At 43.1% G+C, this 14,248-nt stretch overlaps 2 protein-coding genes across 2 annotated transcripts in view; both read right to left on the bottom strand.

Annotated features, from left to right (window-relative positions):
• Window positions 1-520: 520 nt before the first annotated feature.
• On the bottom strand, window positions 521-1,628 carry CCNO (cyclin O; the record flags this gene model as incomplete). The annotated part of the gene is given in 6 exon segments (XM_029961516.1): window positions 521-737; window positions 739-818; window positions 820-1,038; window positions 1,208-1,393; window positions 1,447-1,523; window positions 1,526-1,628. Coding segments are annotated over 6 exon segments (849 nt in total), but the record flags the coding sequence as incomplete, so codon positions are not given.
• Window positions 1,629-3,734: 2,106 nt separating this feature from the next.
• The window catches only part of DHX29 (DExH-box helicase 29), a 30,088-nt gene continuing 19,574 nt past the window's right edge, over window positions 3,735-14,248 (bottom strand). The window contains 6 exon segments of the mRNA XM_029961537.1: window positions 3,735-5,924; window positions 6,620-6,716; window positions 8,248-8,379; window positions 9,723-10,025; window positions 10,769-10,862; window positions 11,503-11,639. Coding sequence (XP_029817397.1) covers window positions 5,869-5,924; window positions 6,620-6,716; window positions 8,248-8,379; window positions 9,723-10,025; window positions 10,769-10,862; window positions 11,503-11,639 — 819 coding nt within the window. The 3' untranslated portion in view covers window positions 3,735-5,868.

Raw genomic sequence — 14,248 nt, 5'->3', positions numbered from 1 at the left:
CAGCTGTTTTTTTATTCCACACTTCGTTTTCCTACATTTTTTTTTTCCTTGGGCCACGACCAAGCTAGCGCGTGCCAGTTTGAAACGGGGAATGTCACTTTCGGGCATCATTATTTTGTGGGGTGGGGGCTGGAGTTAACTGCCGGGGAGAACTCGTTCTGTGCCAATGCGTTTCCTCTCCCAGCTGTTTGCACACTGCCAGCAAATAAACGAGTAGAGGTAACAAGTAGAAAAGAGTTTATTCAACATTCAGTGTGTCCTTTCACCATTATCTTCATGGATCATCCTCCAAATAAATAACACAGTACGTGAGATTCAGTATATTATTTACATGCTGAATTTAAAACCAACCGAAACAAACAGCACAGGGACAGTACAGCTGACACGATATATAACATCATTTGCAAAACGTCAGCTAATTTTCAAACTCAAGTGACACTAAGGCTTAGAGGATCAGACTCTGCACCGACTGTACGGAGCACAGACGGCAAAGCCAGAGCGGAGCCAGCGCCCAGCGCCCAGTTACGAGGGCTGGCGCGGCCGCCACTCGCCCTCAGCCGTCACGCCCCAGCCAGTGGCACTTCTGGGCCACCTCCGGGGGCAGGAGGAGCGGCAGGGACCGCCCGTTCAGAGACACTAGGAGCTGTAACTGGTCCATGCAGTCCCGCAGGGTCTCCTCCGAGTAGCCGCTGACTCGCAGGTCCAGAGGGCTGCGGTGTCGCAGCAGCGGTCCGCCAGGCCAGGCTGCCGGCGGCCAGCAGGGACGGCGCGTATTTGGTGAAGGCGTAGTCGGCCAGGCTGAGCTCCGCGACGCTTCCCCGCCAGGCTCCGGGCGTCCGCCGCCTCCGCGCGTCGGCCCCCCGCGCCTCTAGCCGCCACCTGGCTGAAGTGCTCCAGGAAGAAGCTGACGGTAGGCGCCGCCAGGTCGAAGCCCAGGCGGTGCAAGACGATGCACTCCAAGTTGCGGAGCTGCTGGCGGGTAAAGGCGCCGCAGCAAAGGGCGAGGAGCTCCTTCACGCTGGGAGGGTGCACCTCCACCTGCGAGAGGGGACAGGGGTGGGGAGATCGCCGCCGGAGAGCAGCGCGGAGGAGCGGGCGCGGAGCCCAGCCCGGCTGGGGCTGAGCTCGGAGCCGCTCGAGCTGCAGAGACCCCGGCGGGCTGCAGAGACCCTGGCAGCGGGGCAGCCAGACCCCGGGGCCGCCCTACCTGCTTGGAGGCGATGAGCAGCGCCGTTACCCCTAGGAGCTGGAAGCAATCGGCGGCCACGGGGGTGGTGGCGAGGAAGCGGTCGAGGATGTTGACGGCCAGGCAGAGGGCCTCGAAGGAGAGCCCGAAGTGCCGGTGCACGGGGATGAGCCAGCTGACCAGCTTGCAGCGCGCTTCCGCCGTCACCTGCGGCACCGGCAGCGGGGTCAGGTGGGACAACCCGGGGCTCCTCCGCCCACTCCCCGCCTCCGGCCCCGCTGCCCCCACTGCGGCTGCCGGGCCAGCGGCTCCTGCGGCTGGAAGCGGCTCTCAGCCTCTTGTGGGAGCGGTACCAGCTCTCTCCATAGTCACGGAAAGCCTGCAGCTCCTGCGAGCTGTCCCCCCACGGCCCCCGCCGCCGTCTCCGGGCGCCGCCGCCGTGGCGGCGGCGCGGGCAGCGCCCGGGGGAGCCGCCCGGCCCCCGCCGCTCCGGGTGCCGATGCCGCTGCGGCTACCGCACCGGCCGCTCGCCGCCGTCACCATGGGGCGGGCGGCCGTGCCAGCCCCGCTCCGGGCGCGGACGCGGCTATTTGAGCGGCGGGAGGTCACCGCCCGCCCCCCCGGGCACCTCGCCCCGCCCTCTGCCGGGCACCGCAAGGACCGCCGCCTCCAAAACAAAATCCGAGTCACCCAAACACCTCTCTCTTCTCTGCCGTTTGCCATCGGGCCAGACGGCTGCGGTGGAGTCGCCGTTGGTCTGCGACCTCCCGACCACGGCCGCTCTCTCGGGCAGGGCACAGAGAGCAAACTGGGCAGCAGTGCCATAAAACCACGGCAGCTGAAGCTGCCATGGCTTCTATTTTGACACTACTAAATCAGGTTTCTCTACAGTTTTAACAGCTAGACTGCTCTGCATAAGTAACACTTTCATTTGAAATCAGTGGGAAACAGCACAAACACACCACGGGAGATACCTGGGAACGGAGATCTCTGGGCCGTCTGGATCTTGATTACACTTCCATCTATGGACTATTTATGCAGTGGAGCATTATTGTAAATAGCTGAATGCAGGGAAATTAAAATACTCCTGCACTCCAACCACCTGTTTGCAGTCTGCTGTAAATGTGGAAAGACTTGCAGAAAGAAAAAGAAAACCTCTCCTAGGTCAAGCACTGGGAAAGATGTCATTGGGAAACAAGAGCTTCAAGCAACCCACACAACCCAGGAACAAAAGAGGGGAGTAGGGGGGTGTCATGGGTTGAGATTGGCCCTCCTGAGAGTCAGGGGCCCAGAGGTGATCGGGTGCCAGGGCAGTGTTCCCTGGAGGGCCAATCACCGCTTGTCTTGTTCGCTGCTGCTGAAAAATCACATATACACAACCACCAGAAGCTGTTGGCAATTCTGTGTCTGCTGCTGTGTGTGGGTGGAGAAAGCCAGGGGGTGGCTGGGCTTCCTTCTTTCCCTCCTCCAGGGGGGGAAAGGGGAGCCCTGTGGCCCCCCAACTCTGCCTAGGCCAGAGTTGGGGGCAGCATTGGAGTAAGTGTGTTTGTTGTAAGGAGAGAGACTCACAACCTTTGAGGTAAAGGAGAGAGAGAAGGCAGGCCTTGCAGCCAAGCCATCTTCTTCCCTCCCCCCCCCCCTTTTTGCAGTTAGGCTGTAGAGGGGGGATTTTCTTTCTCTCTCACTATGAGTGGAGGAGAGGCTCAGCATTGAAGCAGAGCCAAGTGGATGGGCTGATAACGAAAGCAGCTTGGTGCCAGGGAGAAGAAGCCCAGGCAAAATTGGAGATGGACTGGAGAAAGGCCTGGGGGATGTCTTTGCCATGATCTAAATGGACAGCCAAAAACTCAGAGGAGGAATCAACATTCCAGGGTGCGTACGTCGATAAGCTGACTGAACTACAGCAGCCTACAGAAACGAGGTATGTGACTGAGAGAGATCACACAGCAGAAATGACACAGAACCAAAGAGAAAGGACTCAAAGCTATCTTCTTGGACTTCGTGAGGAGAAAGGACTTCAGCAACCAGCTGGAGGTTGGTGAGGGAGTGTTTCAGGTTCCCGAACACTCCCACGAGAGAGAGATTGCGTTACCTATCAGCCTTGGAAGGCTTTTCCTGGACTAAAGTTAAAAGGAGAAGCTTTGAAGGGACTAATAGAATTGTTATATATATATATCTATATATATAGTTGCTTTTAGCTTGTATAGTATTTATTTGTGTAAATAAAATGTATCTATGCTTCCCCTTCCCCTATAGAAGCCTCTGGCCTGAAAGTTTTCTCTTCAGTGTTGGGATGAATTGTGGGAAGGGGTGGGGGAAGCCTGGAAATTGGATTTTGGATTTCTAATGTGGCTCAAACTGCCACAGGGGAATTCTGCAACTTCAATAGCAGGAGCAGAAACTCCTCTCCAACATGAAGACAGAGACCAGGAGGACATGCTGCCTTTAAAAAAAAAAACCTCCGAAGACGCCTGTTGAGACTATGGTGACAAAGATCCATACCTACTGACCACTCTTGTGTCTGACAAATGCTTTAAGAGAAACAACATAACAGTGTTAACAGAAGTCTTTATTAAATAAGTCAAGCAAAAGAGAAAGTTCATCCAGCCAAAAGAGCACAGGCCCAAAAGTTGCTCATGTATACTGCAGAAGTAGAAAGCCACCATAGTATTTGTTTGTTTGTTTTAAGATAACTGTGCTTATCTGTACACCACAGTGTGATTTCCTTAATCTGTTTTGCAGAAAACTGTTGCTCACTCAGAAGACCGTGGAATTTCCTATTTATTAAAAAATATCCCCTTATTTTAGTTCATCAGGGCATGCTAGAGGAACACAAAGAATAACTGAATTTCAACATTACTATCCATACATAGGAAAAAAAGCTCTCTGTTCATCACAGTTGAATAAGGGAGAACTCAAGGACAATTCACACTTTCCTAGGATTTAGCAATTTAAGACCAACAACTGATATGCAAAATTCAAATCCAAAAGGAAGAGGAGCTTGTTAGTTACTGAATTACTGAAATATTTTTTCTAGTTCATGTTTCCAAAGGACACAAATAAAAGATCTCAAGTGAAACAAAACGTACGAAATTATCAGAGTGCAGATTTAGTTCATATCTTCAATGAATATAGTTTGCAGGTTTTTATTTCAATGTCTGGGAATACAGAAAGCAAAAATAAGGTCTTAAGATCAAAACTTAATTGTTTAAATGCTTCCCTGCCTAAATGTGCTAAAAAAAAATCCAGAACCCAGTTTCTGTCTCATCTATGAAACCAAGACTACCACTAGTTTATCACAACGCATAAATGAATAACTTTTCCTTCAAAGTTCTTAATAAATTCCTATTACAACTTGCCTCTTCCTGAACTAAGTATAGGGTAACATCCACAAGCTGGTCCATTTTCAGCTTATGTTTCTCTCAGCACAGCAATACCAGTTGTGCTGTGATAACCTAACTGGATAGGCTCCATGTATTTTGCATTTTTATGCATTTTCCTCAGTGCCCTTTCTGGACACTATTAACTTCTGCTGTACAAAATCTTTATTTTTCAGATTAAACAAAAGTTGTCATCTACACTGTTCCTCTGTCTGTACGTACAGTTCCTACTTGACTGCAATTATTCAATTGCAAACCTTCCCCACCAATATATTCGTCATTCTTGAAAGCAGAATTGGTGATCTAAAATTGCGCTTCATAATTGCAAATAGCGTGGACAGGCGGAATGTAAGAGCATCTGGTTCATTAAGCTATCTGGTTAGGGATTTTTCAGTATCAAAGAAATAAGAAACAAAGGATCGCACAGACATACAATCACTGTGAGCAGGTTGTAAGAGAGAACAGTGAAGACCAGAAGGTTTCTGCCACTGAAAGTTTCCACCAGGAACTGCTCTGATAGAGCATTCAAACTTTGATCAATAAAGGGGGAAAAAAACATGCTCATCATTTGAAGGGGGCTTGCAACACTGCGAAAACCTTAACATAGAGAAGGGGCAGCAAAACATATTGCAATTGCAGGGAGAGACAAGGATCAGGGTGAACAGGGAGGGACAACTGTGAGAAGAGGCACATCCTCTGTTTGGGATGGGCTGCTGGTTAGTACACTTGTCTAGCTGAGCACCTGTTCACAGCAGTCCATATTATCATCTTACAGAGCATTTTCCTAATGTAAATAAAACAGAAAAATTAAGACATCTATAAGATGTATTGGTTCAATACTGTAAATTCATATTTTAAAAAAACATTTACCACTTAGGAAACCCACATAAGAAACATTTGTCATCTGTTTGCACATCTCTAATGGAATTCTACTCAACTGAGATACAGTCTTTAGTCATCACTACATACTACATCACCAGTGATGGTATGATTAGCACATTAAGCTGAGAAGGAGAAATCATTCACAGCCATTTCTATATTGAAAAGAAACTGATTGCAGCTATCATTGGTATAGTCAGACAAATGGCACCAAATGTATTATAAATCCTAAACATATCCAATGTTCATCTTTAAAGTCATATAGAGAAAGGTTAATCCTATGCAAAATCCTATGCAAAATCATGCAATCTATCCCCATCATGGCTGGTAGCAACCACACTAAGCATTTAAACGTCAATTAATGCTGGAGTGCATATTTCCCCCGCCATTACTGAAGCTCCGGTTTGTTACTGATTTCTGGTTTCAGTTACCATTCTCTGTTTTTATCAGTTCTTTGATGATGCGTAAGACCTTGTCATCTGGGAAAGAAAACACACACAGTGACTGAAAAGAGTGAGCTTAAATACTGATTCCTAAACCCCAAGAAAATCAGAAGTCTAGCTATCAGCAACTTAAAATCCTAAATGTTTTAGGCTAAGCCAGAATCTAAAGCAAAACAGGTGACTACAATTTGCCAAGCAAAAGGACAAACAGTTCCTCCACGGTACATATTTTAAAGTTTATAAAATTACTCAATTAACCGATGGTGGCCATTTCAGTACTTCACAAAAGAGACTGATAAAGTGATGGGTTACCTACAGATACATTAGTACAGGAACTCCCCAACTACTATATTATTCTGAACATGCGGTGTCTATCCCTTGACTTAGACAATTTGCATAACACTTAGAAATTATCCATGCCTAAGATTCTTCACACACAATCTTAATTTTGCGTTGAGATGCACACCTCACCATTACTACCACCACCCTGAATGTTGTTATCAGGAATATCTTTAAAACAGCAGTTGTGCAGATCTTTGTAAATCTGGCATGAGCCACACAATATATGCACAGTTAGTAATGACTTTCTGGATGTCTCTCAAGGTAATGGAATAACATTCAAGGTCACACCAACCCCACTGTGTGAGGATGCCATGTGCTAATGATTTCTCAGATTTGCCACAAGGTCCACTTAACAAACAATAATGTCAGCAATGTAGTAATAAAGTTACCTTCAAGTGACATTTTGGGATTTTCAAGCTTCTTCTTCAAAACAGACTCAATGAGAACTCTCAGCTGTTTGAAAATTACTGCTATCTTTACAGGAGCCTATAAGAACAAAACAGATAAACATTTGCATTATCAGACATTTTATACCAAAATACAGATAAAAAGATACTTTACATAGAAATAGAAATAGACATAGAAAACATGATGCATATGCATGATTTTAAGCATATGGGTAGCACACTTATTAAATGACAGGGCTTACATTATACATTATCTTTAAGCGCTGGTTGGTTATAGCATCACAGCCTAAAGAACAGCAGCTTAGAAGAGTAACTCAGAATGTGTTCCCACATATTTCATGATCAACCAGCATACAGGGAAATTATTAATTTACCAATAAGATCCCCAATTAATTACTTACCAACCTAAGATAAAAAAGTACAAATTAAATTTATACCTGAAATAATATAGCTACACATTTCCCTCTTGGGAAGTGTGTCAGGCATTCCAAGAAAGCAGTCACAAACCTCTCCTAAATCTCACTAGGAATTTTGATACCTAAAGCTGAACCCTCTTCCAGGAATATTTCTTTTTTTCTCCTCCCTCTTTATTCCACTATTTGTTTTGTATGCTGCCTTTGGTACAGTAAGTAGCTGTTATGGCAGAAGCACAAAATGCAACATATTCTGTTTAGCATGTCAACAGAAAAAATAGAAATTCTGAAACACATAATAAGATATGATTGGCTCAAACAAACAAACACTCAAGCAAACACTCAAATAGTGTAGCCACCCAGGGATCACAGAAAGAATCTCCAACAAACCCAAAGGGACTCGCTTTTTAAAATCCCCTATTCATGACAACTAGTGAATTCATTAGATGGCTGCTTACTTGCATCAGCAGAGTGCAATAAATTAAAATGTCTTGTATCTTAAAGTTGTCTTTAAGAGTAACACATGGCCCACAGGAGCGCAGAAAATTTTAACCAAGTAGCTGGGAGGGTAGCAACACTCAGTGCTTGCCACTAACAAAATTTACAGAGGATCCTGTCATGTCAATTGTTTTGTCTACAACTCAGTTTTCCCATTTTTAAATAAAACTTTTACACATGGAAAGGAAAAAACCTAATCAAGAAAACCAAACACCCCCACCCCAGGTAAGAAGGTATTTCACAATTTGGACTTTTTTCTTTCCCAAATAGTTTTGTCTGGGTATAGAGCAGTATATAAAGTAGTATATTAAAGGCAAACATGTAGTTACAAGATTATAAGACTGTAGGAAAGGGTAATATAAAACCAGCACACTCCTCTGCTTTCAGTACGACTCAATAAAAAAAGGTTAGTCTGCATTTATTTTCAATACCTTTTCTGAAAGAACAGTTTCTTCATTAAGAGAGAGGAAACTGGTTTGTTGCAAGTCATGTATGACAAGCCTATTCTTCTGAGTGTGATTTACTAAGATTTCATGACATGTATACAAAATTTCCCATAATTTTTGTAAATTCTCCCCCTTTTTCTTTCCTCATCTCCATCTCACATATATAGCGGTCTGAATTAAACTGGTGCATCAACTGTGTAATACAAAACCCCATGGAACCACAAAATGTAGTTTAGATATCACTCCAGTGCACCTGAAAATGGATCCAGCCATCAACTGTCAGGAGACGCTCCCGATGCTGGACTTCTATATCCCCACCAAAAAGCAGAATGGGAAAGGGGGATATTAAAGTAGTCTCTCTCAAATACACTTTAGCGTACCTCACCTGCATATAAACAAACACACGCATTAAAAACAGAAACAAAAAATCCAAACCATGTAACATCTAATAACAGATTTAATTGCTACTTTTGAAAGAACAAAATACACTTTTTTTCCTTTTCAAGATCCAACCAACTCAAGTTATTGCACACAAACAATCAATGGCTATTTGTCCACTGTAGACCACATAAAATAACTCACCTCTAAGCAAGTGACAGGCTTATACACTACCAGGAAACTAGCTAAAGCCATAGTTATCTTGTTAAAGTTCAAATGGAAAGGTAACGTTACCCTACTGATGTTCACAGAAAGAACATCAAAAGTAGTAAAACTACTGAAATAAAAGGCAGGTAAAGCTCTTATGTTATACATTACTCTTGAGAGCAACTGTTTTTTCAGTCTATCTATATTCATATATGCACTTGCATAAATGTGGTAAATACACAGACACAGTGACACACACACATAGTTAACTACTATGGGGCTCAGCATGCACTGCTTCTGGCTTTGGAGCCTCTCACAGATAAATCAGAAAGGGAGAGGAATGAGTTGCAGTGGAAAGAAAGGAAACAAAAAGAGTGCACTTTCATACAGAAGTGCAGGCTTTGTTTGTTCCACTGTTCAACAGAGTAACTTACCTACCTTAACTGCTGTCTTGTCCCTACACTATAAGGTTCTTGAGGACAAGAAATACTTTCAGCTCTCAAAAAAATACTATCACTTCATGTGCATTAAAAAGTCTAGTATTTCCTGCTTCTCTACAGCAAATTTGGGCATTAAGCAACTGCTGACAAAATTTTGCTGTACTGGAAGTGTAACTAAATATAAACACTTGAATTCAGCAAACAGCAGACAAGGAGGAAGAAAGTGACAGAAAAAAAATGAAATTAACTTAGGGAGTTCAGCAGTCAATTACATAATTGGCTATTTCATTTTATTACTGGAGTATGTGAGTTCAGTACCAAGTGTCAAAATCTTAGAGTCTGCTTTGAACAGTAAAAGAGAAAAGACATTTTGAAGTTTACTACTACACATGATATTTAAATCAACAGGACTGTATTCAAAAAGGTCAGTGATACTATCAAGTTAAATGATACACAGCAAGTTCCTTCCGTTTCTAATTACCAGTTTCACTATGAACAAATTTGTTGATGATCTTCAGCCTTATTTTCTTTTTCTCCAGCACTGCGTTGATTGATTTTTATGGACTTTAGGATCATTAGATAATAAAAGACTCTTTAAGTTAAAGAAAACATTCAGTCATTAAATAACATACACTAGTGTACAGTATATTAGAGGCATAACTCTACACAAGGTATCAGCTACATTCACTTATGTTCAACTTACCTTCTCCTGGTAAAGCAGCCATCCATATGTCTGTAAGTCACGGTTTACAGAGGAGGGATGCACTTGCGCTTTACCCTGAGCAGTTTCTACAGTACAAGCCAGTTTCTCTGTAATATCTACAGACTTCATATATAGTATTTTTCCTACATTGTCATACAGCCCAGCAGTCAACACAGCTTTAAGAAGAGCTATTTCACTGAGAGAAAGGGATCGTGTGACTCCATTTGCGTCCCATCCACATTGTGTTGTAGGTGCTGTGAACCCTGCTGCTCTGACCACCCTTATGAGTTCCTGCTTCACATCCTGAAATTAATAAGGTATTAGTAAAATTTTCAATTAAAAAAGTTATATACTCCAACAGCAGGCAACAACACTTTGTCTGAATTATTCATGCTCTTCAGGGGAAAATCTCTTACTAGAAAAACCACTTGTATTTTCTGCAGCTACATGGGAATACTGGCTATTTTTATGAGAAAAACATTATCTATAACATAATCCTGTATCTGGAATATAGGATCAAATATATGGAACTATATATGCTGCAAATACTAAATCTCATACCTCTTTTCAGTTAAAATGAAAAGATACATTTGCATCAAAGATCCACTTCTGCTTAGAAGTGCTCAGTGACCCAAACTTAAATACAGAAGATCAATTAAAACGTTTTCTCACCAAAAATAAAAGTCCATTTACATAAGTTTGTGGTTCATCTTTCAAATTAAGTGTTAACAGACCTATTGTTTGATTGAAAAAATAACACAATATGAATACTTTAATTCATAAAGTTTTGATTCCTTGGTGAAAGTAAGGCCTAGTTTCTCCAATGGTAGTGACTGCAAAACCGTATACCGAAGTGTCCACATCAAAACTCAAATACAGACACAGCTACCTCAATTGAGGGTGTGCATTTCTTCAGTACCTAGCATTCCACTTGCTTTTATCTTGTCTAAATAATAACTGTAATAACCTCTTTAAAAGGGAATGACATTTCAGAGGGAAATTTTAACAAATAACTTACAAGTGCAAAGCATAATTATTCAGTTTACCTCCAGAGTTAACAGTGAAGTCCTATTCAGGAAATTTTTTCTGCAGTAAGTCATTTCAGCACGATATCCCCCTTCCTGTCTAGCCCTTTTCCACCTAAGGAAAAAATCCTGTCTTATTACAGCAAGAAGAATCCCATCAAGAGTATAACAATAGAAACAGTAGTAAGTTAAAAAGGAATGATGTTTTTTGGTCAGCATTCTCCACTCTAAAATAAGTTGCATTCATGAAGATGAATGCTGTTGGTCTAAGGGCACTCAAGAGAACATGCCTGTAATATAGATTGGACAAGATACTAACAAAAATACAAGGTGATTTTCACTCAAAAAACACACATTCCTTGACAGCTGAAACAAAATTCAGGTGTCATTTTTGAGACTTAGTGACAATACCCTAAAGAGAAAAAAAAAATGTATGTCATTTTATACTTTTGTACTTTACCAAATACAAGATATTCTGGTTAGAATACCACAAACAGCAAGCAAAACACTTTACACACTAGGAAAAACTGACACAGTAAACCCCTGTATGTGTGTCAGCAGTGTTAAAACGAGTTAAAGAATAAAATACTAAGCAAGCTATCCTTTTGTGTTACAGTATTTGACAATCTATTGTTATTCTGAAGAGAAATACCTGAAGTGAAGGGAGTTCAAGAGGAGATATTAAGGATTCTTTACATAATGGCATTGCTTAAGTGTTATCTACAAGTCACTATAAGCACAGAATTATCATTTACCCCAGATAAGCGTTGTAGATTGTTATATGGTCTGAAACTGCCATAGCTAGAGATGATTTTGCAAGATCTGCTTCATCTTTTCGACCAATTGGTGTAGTAAATGGGGATTTTTCTGTCATAACAGCAGCCAGAGTTGCCTGCAATTAGTAAAGTACACATTACTTAACAGTATTTTATTACAACCTTACAGGCTTATAATGCAAATGGCTTTAAATTTTTACTGTTAGCAGAGAATTATAGATCTGTTTAGGTCAGAAGGGACCTTAAAGATTATCTAATTCCAAGCCCCTGACACAGGCAGGGACACCTTCTACTACACCAGGTTGCTCAAAGTCCCACCCAACCTGGCCTTGAACATGTCTAGGGATGGGACATCCACACCTTCTCTGGGCAACCTGTCCCAGTGCCTTCACCACCTTCACAGTAAAGGATTCCTAGTATCTAACCTAAACCTACCCTCTTTCAGTTTAAAGCCATTCTCTCTTGTTCTGTCACTACACGCCCTTGTAAAAAGTCCCTCGTTAACACTCTTCAGGTACTGAAAGGCTTAGGTCATCCCAAAGCCTTCTCTTCTCCAGGTTTAACAACCCCAAATTCCTTAGCCTTTCCTCACAGGAGAGGTGCTCTATCTCTCTGAGCATCATCATGGCCTCCTCTGGTCTTGCTCCAGCAGCTCCACGTCCTTTGTATTTTGGGGACCTCAGAGCTCCAGGTGGGGTCTCACGAGGGCAGAGGGCAGAGTAGACGGGCAGAATCACCTCCCTCAACCTGCTGGCCACCAGCCCAGGATACATCTGGCTTTCTGGGCTGCAAGCGCCCATTGCTGGGTCATGTCTAGCCTCTCATTCACCAGCACCCCCAAGTCCTTCTCAGTAGTGCTGCTCTCAATATCTTCATCCCCCAGATTGGACTGATACTGGTTGTTGCCCCAAACCAGGTACAGCACCTTGAACTTGGCTTTATTGAACCTCATGAGCTTCGCATGCGCTTCTCCAGCTTGTCCAGGTTCCTCTGCATGGCATCCCATCCTTCAGGTGTGTCAATCACACCACTCACTTTGGGGTCATCAGCAAATTTGCTGAGGGTGCACTTGATCCCTTTGTCTACATTAATCAAGATATTAAATAATGCTGGTCCCACTACGAATATCCATCGATATTCATAGTGGTCACTGATATCCATTGGGACTCAGCTGTTGACCGCTACCCTCTGGATGTGACCAGTTTCTTATCCATCTAAACTCCACCCATCAAATCCATCTCTTTACAATTTAAAGAGAAGGATGTTGTGAGGGACTGTGTCAAAGGCTTCACAGAAGGCCAGGACATCTGTGGCCCTTCCTTTGCCAACTGATATAGTCACTCCATCTTAGAAGGGCACTACATTGGTCAGGCAGAACTTGCCTTTGGTGAAGCTGTGCTGGCTGTCTCGAATCACCTCCCTGTCCTCCATGTCCCTTAGTATATACCTAGGAAGATCTGTTCCATGAGGTGAGGTTGATGGGTCAGTAGTTCTCAGGGTCCTACTTTCCACTCTTTTTTAAAAAAGGTGGGTAAAATGTCCCTAGTGACTTTCTCCAGTCACCAGGAACTTCACCTGACAGTCTATAAACTTTTTGAACATCATGGCAAGTGGTTTGGCAACTACACCAGCCAATTCCCTCACGACTCTGTAATCCACCTCATCAGCTTCCTTACAGTTACATAGATTCAGGTTCCTCAGGTGGTCAGGAACCTGAACCTCTGTAACAGTGGGAGGGACTTTGCTGCCCCAGTCCCCATCTCGCATTCCACCCACTCAAGAAGTGCGGCAAGAGAGGCTGTCATTGAAAACCAAGGCAAAAATGCTATTGAGTCCCCCAGCCTTCTCCTCATCCATTGTTACCAGCTGGTCAGCCTTGTTCACCAGGAGGGAACACTTTCTTTGACCTTCTTTTTCTGGCCAGCATACCTCTATAAGCACTTCTTGTTCTTCTTTGTGTCCCTTCCAAGTTCAGCTCCAGCTTTGCCTTGGTCTTCCTCACTGCATTCCTACACAAACAGACTGCATCCCTACAGTCTTCTCAGAATACCTGTTCTTACTTCCACTGCCTGTGCATTTGCCTGTTGCCCTTAAGTTTGACCAGCAGGTCTCAACTCATCCATGCCCATCTATTGTCTTCCTTGCCCTATTTCTTGAGCCTGAGGATCACTAGCTCTTGCACTCTATGCACAATATGTAATATTTAATGATAGTTTATCTTCTACTAAATTTCAAGGAAAACTTAGCACTATAAAAATTTCCTACACAGAATTCAGTACTTGCTATATTAAAGCCACTGCTTACATAATGCCTTACATACATGGATAAAAAAATATTAAATCTCAAAACTCACACAAAATGTTCTGCCAAATGACAGAGCAGTACCCGATACAATGAAGACCAAATCAATCAATTGCTTTACATTATACCACATTAACAGGAAATATTGAGAATTTTAACTTCCACTTTCTAGCAACTAACATACCCATGTTTCCTACTAATTTGCAATGAATTAAATGGATTAAGTGAAAATGCAAACTATGCTACAGTCTTTATAAAATAAATTACCACGTCAATTATTTTCAGTAACTTTACATCAGCATGTTCTTGGCCCACAAACTGTGGGGTAATCCAGACTGCCTAACCCATAAGTAAGAGGACTTTTTCTATAAGAATTAGACTCCCTGGGATCACCACAGAACTGAAGACCAAGCCTGACTATACC

This window comes from Manacus vitellinus, unplaced genomic scaffold (genome assembly GCF_001715985.3).
Source record: "Manacus vitellinus isolate BGI_N305 unplaced genomic scaffold, ASM171598v3 scaffold_36_pilon, whole genome shotgun sequence".
NCBI classification, from domain to species: domain Eukaryota; kingdom Metazoa; phylum Chordata; class Aves; order Passeriformes; family Pipridae; genus Manacus; species Manacus vitellinus.
This window is presented reverse-complemented; position numbering and strand designations above follow the sequence as displayed.